Source organism: Cervus canadensis, chromosome 4 (assembly GCF_019320065.1).
Source record: "Cervus canadensis isolate Bull #8, Minnesota chromosome 4, ASM1932006v1, whole genome shotgun sequence".
NCBI classification, from domain to species: Eukaryota; Metazoa; Chordata; class Mammalia; order Artiodactyla; family Cervidae; genus Cervus; species Cervus canadensis.
The window spans coordinates 49,183,885-49,195,925 of record NC_057389.1 but is presented as its reverse complement, the minus strand read 5'-3'; the positions used below and the strand labels follow the sequence as shown (position 1 = coordinate 49,195,925).

Sequence of the window (12,041 nt, the reverse complement as noted above, 5' to 3'; positions counted from 1 at the left end):
TGGACAAATTCTTAGAAAAGTATAACTTTGCAAAACTGAACCAGGGAGAAATAGAAGATCTTAACAGAGCCATCACAAGCAAGGAAATCGAAACTGTAATCAGAAATCTTCCAGCAAACAAAAGCCCAGGACCAGATGGCTTCACAGCTGAATTCTACCAAAAATTTAGAGAAGAGCTAACACCTATCTTACTCAAACTCTTCCAGAAAATTGCAGATGAAGGTAAACTTCCAAACTCATTCTATGAGGCCACCATCACCCTAATTCCAAAACCAGACAAAGATGCCACAAAAAAAGAAAACTACAGGCCAATATCACTGATGAACATAGATGCAAAAATCCTTAACAAAATTCTAGCAAACAGAATCCAACAACATATTAAAAAAAATCATACACCATGACCAAGTGGGCTTTATCCCAGGAATGCAAGGATTCTTTAATATCCGCAAATCAATCAATGTAATACACCACATTAACAAATTGAAAGATAAAAACCATATGATTATCTCAATAGATGCAGAGAAAGCCTTTGACAAAATTCAACACTCATTTATGATTAAAACTCTCCAGAAAAGCAGGAATAGAAGGAGCAACCTCAACATAATAAAAGCTATATATGACAAACCCACAGCAAGCATCACCCTCAATGGTGAAAAATTGAAAGCATTTCCCCTGAAATCAGGAACAAGACAAGGGTGCCCACTCTCACCACTACTATTCAACATAGTGTTGGAAGTTTTGGCCACAGCAATCAGAGCAGAAAAAGAAGTAAAAGGAATCCAGATAGGAAAAGAAGAAGTGAAACTCTCACTGTTTGCAGATGACATGATCCTCTACATAGAAAACCCTAAAGACTCTACCAGAAAATTACTAGAGCTAATCAATGAATATAGTAAAGTTGCAGGATATAAAATTAACACACAGAAATCCCTTGCATTCCTATATACTAACAATGAAAAAACAGAAAGAGAAATTAAGGAAACAATACCATTCACCATTGCAACAAAAAGAATAAAATACTTAGGAGTATATCTACCTAAAGAAACAAAAGACCTATACATAGAAAACTATAAAACACTGATGAAAGAAATCAAAGAGGACACAAACAGATGGAGAAACATACCGTGTTCATGGATTGGAAGAATCAATATTGTCAAAATGGCTATTCTACCCAAAGCAATCTATAGATTCAATGCAATCCCTATCAAGCTACCAACGGTATTTTTTTTTTTTTTTTACCAAAGAATTTCACAATTTGTATGGAAATACAAAAAACCTCGAATAGCCAAAGTAATCTTGAGAAAGAAGAATGGAACTGGAGGAATCAACCTGCCTGACTTCAGACTCTTACTACAAAGCCACAGTCATCAAGACAGTATGGTACTGGCACAAAGACAGAAATATAGATCAATGGAACAGAATAGAAAGCCCAGAGATAAATCCACGAACCTATGGACACCTTATCTTTGACAAAGGAGGCAAGGATATACAATGGAAAAAAGACAACCTCTTTAACAAGTGGTGCTGGGAAAACTGGTCAACCACTTGTAAAAGAATGAAACTAGAACACTTTCTAACACCATACACAAAAATAAACTCAAAATGGATTAAAGATCTAAATGTAAGACCAGAAACTATAAAACTCCTAGAGGAGAACATAGGCAAAACACTCTCCGACATAAATCACAGCAAGATCCTCTATGACCCACCTCCCAGAATATTGGAAATAAAAGCAAAACTAAACAAATGGGACCTAATGAAACTTAAAAGCTTTTGCACAACAAAGGAAACTATAAGTAAGGTGAAAAGACAGCCTCAGAATTGGGAGAAAATAATAGCAAATGAAGAAACAGACAAAGGATTAATCTCAAAAATATACAAGCAACTCCTGAAGCTCAATTCCAGAAAAATAAATGACCCAATCAAAAAATGGGCCAAAGAACTAAACAGACATTTCTCCAAAGAAGACATACAGATGGCTAACAAACACATGAAAAGATGCTCAACATCACTCATTATCAGAGAAATGCAAATCAAAACCACAATGAGGTACCATTACACGCCAGTCAGGATGGCTGCTATCCAAAAGTCTACAAGCAATAAATGCTGGAGAGGGTGTGGAGAAAAGGGAACCCTCTTACACTGTTGGTGGGAATGCAAACTAGTACAGCCACTATGGAAAACAGTGTGGAGATTTCTTAAAAAACTGGAAATAGAACTGCCATATGACCCAGCAATCCCACTTCTGGGCATACACACTGAGGAAACCAGATCTGAAAGAGACACGTGCACCCCAAAGTTCATCGCAGCACTGTTTATAATAGCCAGGACATGGAAGCAACCTAGATGCCCATCAGCAGATGAATGGATAAGGAAGCTGTGGTACATATACACCATGGAATATTACTCAGCCATTAAAAAGAATTCATTTGAATCAGTTCTAATGAGATGGATGAAACTGGAGCCCATTATACAGAGTGAAGTAAGCCAGAAAGATAAAGAACATTATAGCATACTAACACATATATATGGAATTTAGAAAGATGGTAACGATAACCCTATATGCAAAACAGAAAAAGAGACACAGAAGTACAGAACAGACTTTTGAACTCTGTGGGAGAAGGTGAGGGTGGGATGTTTTGAAAGAACAGCATGTATACTATCTGTGGTGAAACAGATCACCAGCCCAGGTGGGATGCATGAGACAAGTGCTCGGGCCTGGTGCACTGGGAAGACCCAGAGGAATCGGGTGGAGAGGGAGGTGGGAGGGGGGATCGGGATGGGGAATACGTGTAACTCTATGGCTGATTCATATCAATGTATGACAAAACCCACTGAAATGTTGTGAAGTAATTAGCCTCCAACTAATAAAAAAAAAAAAGAGAGAAAAAATAAAATAAAAAAATAAAAAAATTGTTTAAAAAATGTAAAAATAAATAAATAAATAAATAAATCATGACTAAATGGCTGGTGGCTTATCTGTTGAAAGTTATTTTATTAGCAGGGCTTCCCTCATAGCTCAGTCGGTAAAGAATCTGCCTGCAATCTCCAAGAGACCCAGGTTCAATTCCTGGGTCAGAAAGATCCCCTGGAGAAGGAAATGGCAAACTACTCCAGTATTCTTGCCTGGAGAATCCCATGGACAGAGGAATCTGGTAGTCTACAGTTCATGAGTTCATAAGAGTTGGACATGACTTAGCAACTAAACCACCATCACTGACCCTGTGTGTAACTACATGCCAGGGCAAGTTAACATCTCATTTTTGAGCCATCAGCCTGCATTTGGGGACCAGATAATCATGGCCAAAGCTTCAGGGACAGTCTAGCTACTACATCCACCAGCTCTGTTCTTTGCTACAATGGTTACATACCTCTTTATTATTGGCTTTGGGGAAATCCTCCTCCTAAGGGCCCTTGATAAAGAAGCTTTCAGCAGACATCTGGTGGGTAAATGAGGTGTGAGTGCTCACCAGCTCCACCCATTATACCATCTCCCCAAATATGGGATTTGGGGGGAAATTACCCTCTTCCTAAAAGTCAGGAATTGTTGCCTGTTTGTGCTGAATCGAGACTTGGATGCTGATACCTTTTCTCTGTTCCCAGTCTGGGGTCTCAACTGCCAACACTTCCCCCTTTGGTTCTAGAGGAGAGACAAAGAAAGAGGGGAACCTGAGAAAGTGTTAAAACCTATAAAGCTGCCATACTGATGAGTTTTCCTAGAAAAAGCAGTACACCAAAGAATATGTAGTAAACCAAGTGAAATTACTTAACTTCCTTGTGACTTCATTCCCTCATCTGTAGAATAAAGAAAATGGTAGTTACTATCTGTCAGAATGGTAGTTACTATCTGTTATGAAGATCAAACTGTGTAACAGGTGTAAAAGCACACAAACTTAAAGGGGTGAGGAAATAATGCCAACTTTATTGGGTCCTATGATCTATTAAAATGTCATATATAATCACCTCTCTTTCACAACAAAATAAATATCCCTCCTTAGCAGATTTTTCTGACCACTTCCCAAGCTTCTGTTTCTGGAATAGCTATTTCACAACTGAGATAGAACTCTTGACAATATATAAGGCAGAACCCATCCAGGCTGGGCAGACACCAGAAAGTCACTTCTTCTTCCTCCACTGGACTGCCCTTGGCCACTTCAGCAGCATGAGAACAACAGCCTTTGTCCTGCTCTCAGCCCTGGTGCTTGCAACTATCCTCAGTGAGTATCTCCCTCATAACCCTGCCCCCGCCCTGATATTGAGAGGTCATGTTATCTTCTACCCATATAATTCTGAAATATACACAACACATATAATAAAGGAACATTTTTGAAATGCACTTTTTCCTTTGTACCAATAAATGACCAAATTATATCATCAGGGTGCAAGTGGACCTAAATGGTCAACCAAGGCCAAATTGCTATCCATATAAACATTTAGTATAACTTCTTTGGGAAATGTCTATCCAATGTATCCTTGGACTTAACATCACTTTTTATTGGGATCTCATTTCATCATAAAACAATTCAATCCATGACTGGCAATCTATAGTTTGGCAGCATGAACTACTATTTGTCTTCTTCCATTATTGAGTTGAAATCTGCCTCCCTAGAATTTTCAACTGCTAGTCCAATTTCTGCCTCCAGGCTTGTTACATAACAGCAGACACTTCCAATATATAAAACTTGTGTTTGGTTTTTTTTTAATATTTTCTAAGTTCAGATTATGAAGTAGGAAAGAACAGCACAAATGCATTATTATAATAGCTATTTCATCTTTTGGGCTACACTCTAAACCTACTTCAAAAAAGAAAATGAAAAGTTTTGTGTGAAGAGCTTCAACCTTTAATATTATGCTCATACACACAGCTTTGAAGTGAATCTTATATTTTGATGACAGTCTGAGACCTGAAACAAATCAAAGATTAGTTTTCTAATAAGATTAGATTCTTCCAGAGTTTAAATTTCTTTGTCTTTATCTTACAGATGTAGAATGTGTCAAACACCATGAACAGGTCTGTATACCCATCTTGACATGACAGTACTATTTTGTATAATCTTAAAGGCCAGTATCAGTAAAGAAATACTCAACACTATATATTAATTAAATTTCTACATGTTTGAAGGCTTTATTTTTTAAGTTTCAAAAATTGTTTCATTTAAAAAACTGTAGGCAGACCTTTCTAAAATGGAAGGGGCAGGGCAGAGTAGTTAGACACCTAGCATCCGAGTGACTAGGTGCTGAGTTAAATTCTAGCTGTTTGATAGTGTCCCCACGGAAAACAATACTTGCCTCATATTTCACAATATTGCAAAATTTAAAGCTGTAATATTTGAAAAGGGCTTAGCACAGTACCTGAAACATAGTAAAGTTCAGGAAGGACAAGTCAGGACTTAAAATGTTTAAATGGGTCACATACATCTTTGTTCTCTATCTTAAAGAATGAAGATTTTAATTTAACCTTTTTTTCATTACTCATTAAATAATGACTACTGTTGAGACAATCTAGGTGTGGTAGTAAAAACTTAAGCTAGCTACCAGGCAATTTGGGTTTTAGACTAGCTCTACTGCTTTCTAGCTGCATTACCCTGGGGGTCCAGGCAATCCCTTCCACTACTTTGAGTCAAAAATTTTGGTTTCCCTGTTAAAGAAAATAAGAGATTAAGACTGCAAATTTTGGAGTCAGGATTGAATTCAAGCCTTCCTTCATGATTTATTAGCTGTGTAAGAATGAAAAGGTTAATGAATATTAAACCTTACAGTTTCCTGCTCACAATGCATATGATATAAATTCTGGCATTAGGGTTTGAACAAGCAAGAAGAAGTGAAATCATGCTGGCATATACTTGACATCAGTTCAGTTCAGTTCTGTCACTCAGTCGTGTCCAGCTCTTTGCAAAACCATGGACTGCAGCATGCCAGGCCTCCCTGTCCATCACCAACTCTCGGAGCTTACTCAAACTCATGTCCATTGAGTCAGTGATGCCATCCAACCATCTCATCCTCTGTCATCTCCTTCTCCTCCCACCTTTAATCTTTCCCAGCAACAGGTTCTTTTCCAATGAGTCAGTTCTTCACAACAGGTAGCCAAAGTATTGGAGTTTCAGCTTCAGTATCAGTCCTTTCAATGAATATTCAGGACTGATTTCCTTTAGGATGGACTGGTTGGATCTCCTTGCAGTCCAAGGGACTCTCAAGAGTCTTCTCCAACACCACAGTTCAAAAGCATCAATTCTTTGGCACTCAGCTTTCTTTATAGCCCAACTCTCACATCCATACATGACTACTGGAAAAACCATAGCTCTGACTAGACAGACCTTGGTTGGCAATGTAATGTCTCTCCTTTTTAATATCCTGTCTAAGTTGGCCATAGCTTTTCTTCCAAGGAGCAAGTGTTTTTTAATTTCATGGCTGCAGTCATCATCTGCAGTGATTTTGGAGCCCCCCAAAATAAAATCTGTCACTATTTCCACTGTTTCCCCATCTATTTGCCATGAAGTGATGGGATTGAATGCCACGATCTTAGCTTTCTGAATGTTGAGCTTTAAGCCAACTTTTCACTCTCCTCTTTGACATTCATCAAGAGGCTCTTTAGTTCTTCTTCACTGTCTGCCATAAGGGTAGTGTCATCTGCATATCTGAGGTTATTGATATTTCTCCTGGCAATCTTGATTCCAGCTTGTGCTTCATGCAGCCCAGCATTTCTCATGATGTACTCTTCATATAAGTTAAATAAGCAGGGTTATAATATACAGCTTTGATGCACTCCTTTCCCAATTTGGAACCAGTCTGTTGTTTCATGTACAGTTGTAACTGTTGCTTCCTGACTTGCATACAGATTTCTCAGGAGGCAGGTAAGGTGGTCCAGTATTCCCATCTCTTTAAGAATTTTCCACAGTTTATTGTGATCCACACAGTCAAAGGCTTTGGCATAGTCAATAAAGCAGATGTTTTTCTGGAACTCTCTTTGCTTTTTCGATGATCCAGCGGATGTTGGCAATTTGATCTTTGGCTCCTCTGCCTTTTCTAAAACCAGCTTGAACATCTGGAAGTTCACAGTTCACGTACTGTTGAAGCTTGACTTGGAAAATTTTGAGCGTTGCTTTGCTAGCGTGTGAGATGAGTATAACTGTGCAGTTGTTTGAGCATTCTTTGGCATTGCCTTTCTTTGGGATTGGAATGAAAACTGATCTTTTCCAGTCCTGTGGCCACTGCTGAGTTTTCCAAATTTGCTGGCATATTGAGTGCAGCACTTTCACAGCATCATCTTTTAGGATCTGAAATAGCTCAACTGGAATTCCATCACCTCCACTAGTTTTGTTCATAATGATGCTTCCTAAGGCCCATTTGACTTCGCATTCCAGGATGTATGGTTCTAGGTGAGTGATCATACCATCGTGATAATCTGGGTCATTAAGATCTATTTTATATAGTTCTTCTGTGTATTCTTGCACCTGTTCTTAATATCTTCTACTTCTGTTAGGTACATACCATTTGTGTCCTTTATTGTGCCCATCTTTGCATGAAATGTTCCCTTGGTATCTCTAATTTTCTTCAAGAGATCTCTAGTCTTTCCCAGTCTGTTTTCCTCTATTTCTTTGCATTGATCACTGAGGAAGGCTTTCTTATCTCTCCTTGCTATTCTTGGGAACTCTGCATTCAAATGGGTATACCTTTCCTTTTCTCCTTTGCCTTTCACTTCTCTTCTTTTCTCAGCTATTTGTCCTCAGGCAAACCATTTGCCTTTTTGCATTTCTTTTTCTTGGGGATGGTCTTGATCCCTGCCTCCTGTAAAATGTCATGAACCTCCGTCCATAGTTCTTCAGGCACTGTTTATCAGATCTAATCCCTTGAATCTGTTTGTCACTTCCACTGTAAAATTGTGAGGGATTTGATTTAGGTCATACCTGAATGGTCTAGTGGTTTTCCCTACTTTCTTCAATTTAAGTCTGAATTTGGCAATAAGGAGTTCAGGATCTGAGTCACAGTCAGCTCCTGGTCTTGTTTTTGCTGACTGTACAGAACTTCTCCATCATTGGCTGCAAAGAATATAATCAACCTGATTTCAGTATTGACCATCTAGGGATGTCCATGTGTAGAGTCATCTCTTGTGTTGTTGGAAGAGGGTGTTGGCCATGACCAGTGTGTTCTCTTGGCAAAACTGTTAGCCTTTTCCCTGCTTAATTTTGTACTCCAAGGCCAAATTTGCCTGTTACTCCAGGTATATCTTTACTTCCTACTTCTGCATTCCAGTCCCCTGTAATGAAAAGGACATTTGTTTTGTCCGGGGACAAACCACAGGGCAGCCATACATGACGTGGGGCACTGCAGTTCCATTTTCCACCACGCTGTACTAGCCTCTGAGGTCCCCCCCTCCCATCCTGTCATGCTTAGTAATCTTTGTATTGGCAGCTCTCAGCTCAGCTCTAAAATTTAGAAGGTTCATAAAGCATAGTAACTGAAGGAGTGGATGAATTAATTAATGAAACATATCTGAAGGGGAACATGAATTTAAGCATATTTTGAGTTATCTAAGTGGAGATACTCAAACATTAGAAAAATATCATGTCTGCAAGTGAACCTATTTTTGAAACCAAATCAGAGTCATAGACATAGAGAACAGACAGGTTGCCAGGGGTGGGGGGCAGATTAGTAGATGCAAACTAATAAATATATAGAATGTGTACACAACAAGGTCTTACTGTACACTACAGGGCACTATATTCAATGTCCATATAACTTAATCAGTTTGCTGTATACCAGAAACTAACACAACATTGCAAATTATAAATCAGCTATACTTCAATAAAAATACATTTTTAAAAAAGAAAAATATGATGTCTGAAACTCTGGGACAGAAGAAGCTGGAAATGTAGAGTCTTTGGTAAAGAACTGGAGTTAGTGTAGAATTGGAAGTAAAGCCACAGAACAAAATTAATAGCTATCATGTATTCACTATTTACCATGCCATGTACTGCTAAGTATTTCATACATATCTTCTCAGTTATGTATGTTTTACTTTAATATTATAATACAGTTATTATTGCCTTCATTTTGCAGATAAATAAAGTAAGGCTTAGAGAGGAAAAATAATTATCCCAGGGTTATATAGTCAGGATTTGAATTCCAACATGTTTGACTTTAATGTCCACACTCCACAATTTGCTCAAAGATGAAAAACCTATAAAATTCTTTCTTGGTAATTGCCTACTTGCCCCTGCAGGCAACTTATCACCTTGGCTTTGGCTCCAGAAACAGATTAGTGGATCTCCACTACAATGTTAAAATACATCTGTTTGCCTATGTGCTAGCAAAGTGTATATCAAGTACCTTGTTACCAATAATTAATGGCAAATGTTGCTATGATGTAGAAGTTCTTATAACTATAGTAGTTATCATCATAATATATCTCATACTTACATTCAGGCAGAACCTTTAAATTGAAAGAGAGAAGTAGCAAACTGTACTACATGAGATATGTAGAAAACTGATCCCATGGGAATGGTTGTACTTGTGAATATGCTGTATGTGTTGAGAACAGATGCGTCAACCAGTATGGTGGAAAAGATTCTACTTTAATATAAATAATGATTCAGTTACCAGTTATTATAAAGAAGTTTATCACTCATGATTATATATATATGCTATAAAATTTTTTTTTACTTACTGTATCTTGGGGTTAACTGAGAATAGACAATTGGAATAAGACACAAATGCACTGAGAGCTTTCTGAACTTGCTTGTAAAATCCTAAGTCCTGAGAATAAAAATTTTGCTTAAGGAATTCAAGGCTTTTTATATGTATTTCCAGATTGACTGTAGTAAATATAAAAAGTTACCATCAGAAGAAAGATTTTGTTATGACATATATGCACCAATTTGTGGATCTGAAGGCAAAACTTACAGCAATGATTGCTACTTTTGTTATGAAGTTGAGTAATTATTGAAATAGTTTTCTATATTTAAGGGGTAATAATTACGTGTTAAGTGTACTTGAAGCAGAAGTTGTTGTTTATGGTATAGAATATGTGAATCATCTCCTGCTGACTCTGATGAATAGAATTCTCATAATTTACAGGATTGGGGAGTCACTGGTATTCCTGTGTCACTACATATTGACAGTAAGAGTGAGTAAAGAACCTTAGAAGGAAGGAATCTTGGAAAGAAATTTAAAGGTCATCCAGTTCAACTTCCACCTATTAATCTATTGCTTAAACTCTTCCCACGAAAAATTCACCAGTTTGGCTCGCAGCCTATGCTTTGTTTATTTTCAGGGAAAAAGAAATGTCCCTCCATCCAGGCATGCCAGTCCACAACTGCTAGGATGAGCTGTGTTTATTGTTCAGCTTCAGCAACTAAGTCTGGACACATTAGAGTTCCTTAACAATTGGTCCAAAAGGGGACACTATTTGAAAAACCTAAAGAACTTGTGCTAGTTCTGAGTCTGTTTCTTAAAAGAAAAAAAAAATGTATCCTGGAGGTATAATAAACTTAAATATAGAAAATCAAATAATCAAAAGTAGTTTAAAGATTACAAAGTAATCATCCAAAAGATATATTAGCATCAGCTCAAAAAGCACGAAATGATGACTAATGTCAGTTCACTTCAGTCGCTCAGTCGTGTCCGACTCTTTGCAACCCCATGAATCGCAGCATGCCAGGCCTCCCTGTCCATCACAAACTCCCGGAGTTTACCCAAACTCATGCCCATCAAGTCGGTGATGCCATCCAGCCATCTCATCCTCTGTCGTCCCCTTCTCCTCCTGCCCCCAATCCCTCCCAGCCTCAGGGTCTTTTCCAACGAGTCAACTCTTCACATGAGGTGGCCAAAGTATTGGAGTTTCAGCTTCAGCATCAGTCCTTCCAATGAACACCCAGGACTGATCTCCTTTAGGATGGACTGGTTGGATCTCCTTGCAGTCCAAGGGACTCTCAAGAGTCTTCTCCAACACCATAGTTCAAAAGCATCAATTTTTCGGCGCTCAACTTTCTTCACAGTCCAACTCTCACATCCATACATGACCACTGGAAAAAACCATAGCCTTGGCCAGATGGACCTTTGTTGGCAAAGTAATGTCTCTGCTTTTTAATATGCTGTCTAGGTTGGTCATAACTTTCCTTCCAAGGAGTAAGCATCTTTTAATTGCATGGCTGCAGTACCATCTGCAGTGATTTTGGAGCCCAGAAAAATAAAGTCTGACACTGTTTCCACTGTCTCCCCATCTATTTCCCATGAGGTGATGGGACCAGATGCCATGATCTTAGTTTTCTGAATGTTGAGCTTTAAGCCAACTTTTTCACTCTCCTCTTTCACTTTCATCAAGAGGCTTTTTAGTTCCTCTTCACTTTCTGCCATACTAGAGTGTATTTAGAAACTTACAGTTCCTTTTAAGTACTTTTAAAACAAACATGACTGAAAACGAGCATCTAATATATATGGCATATTGTTCTGATTGTTTTATTAAGAAAAATTTATGAACTCATAAAAAAAAACACTTACATGTATCTTCTTTAAATAAAAAATCCATTAAAGTATGTTTTTAGGGACATAAACTGACTGTGATGTATTATGAGCCTTATCCTTATGCCATCAGCACCAGCTGCTAAAAAATCCCTAAACTGCCGTCACTCCTCTTAAAAGCATCAATAAATGGAAAGACTTGGCTACACTTTGAGGGGCTCACTGGTGAAATATGGATGCTAATGAAATGCCTATGGCCTCAGCATTTCTCATTTGTTGCTATTTTTGTCTCCACAGGAAAACTAACAACAAACTTAAATTTGTACACTTTGGAAAATGTTGAATCTGTCTTATGATTACAACTCACAAGAGACACATTTCTTCTCCCATATAATCTATACCATGCTACCTAATCTTGTCACTATTATGGCTTGATGTGCTTGTAAAATAAAGTGAAATAAATATATGTCTGACTTTTTGTTTAGGAATTGAATCATCTAGATTTGTTTCACTTTTGCGTAATGTCTATAAGACAACTTTAGGGCCATATCCTGGGGAAAGTGGCCAATTAAGACTAGTAGTGA

At 37.9% G+C, this 12,041-nt stretch overlaps 2 protein-coding genes across 2 annotated transcripts in view; one reads left to right on the top strand and one right to left on the bottom strand.

The window, feature by feature from the left end:
* Positions 1–12,041, bottom strand: part of LOC122439739 (sperm-associated acrosin inhibitor-like) — a 151,425-nt gene that overhangs the window by 96,760 nt on the left and 42,624 nt on the right. The gene's annotated exons all lie outside the window — the stretch shown is intronic.
* SPINK9 (serine peptidase inhibitor Kazal type 9) lies at positions 4,163–11,800 on the top strand. The gene is made up of 4 exons (XM_043465053.1): positions 4,163–4,217; positions 4,983–5,011; positions 9,808–9,932; positions 11,755–11,800. Exons 1-4 carry the CDS (start codon positions 4,163–4,165, stop codon positions 11,798–11,800), a joined length of 255 nt encoding a protein of 84 aa, XP_043320988.1.

Bases quoted from the DNA above. Each gene is read 5' to 3' on its own strand.
- SPINK9 (XM_043465053.1), top strand. From the start codon at position 4,163: ATGAGAACAACAGCCTTTGTCCTGCTCTCAGCCCTGGTGCTTGCAACT. The intron at 4,218-4,982 runs GTGAGTATCTCC...TTTATCTTACAG, and splicing joins GGTGCTTGCAACTATCCTCA to ATGTAGAATGTGTCAAACAC. The intron at 9,933-11,754 runs GTAATTATTGAA...TTGTCTCCACAG, and splicing joins TACTTTTGTTATGAAGTTGA to GAAAACTAACAACAAACTTA.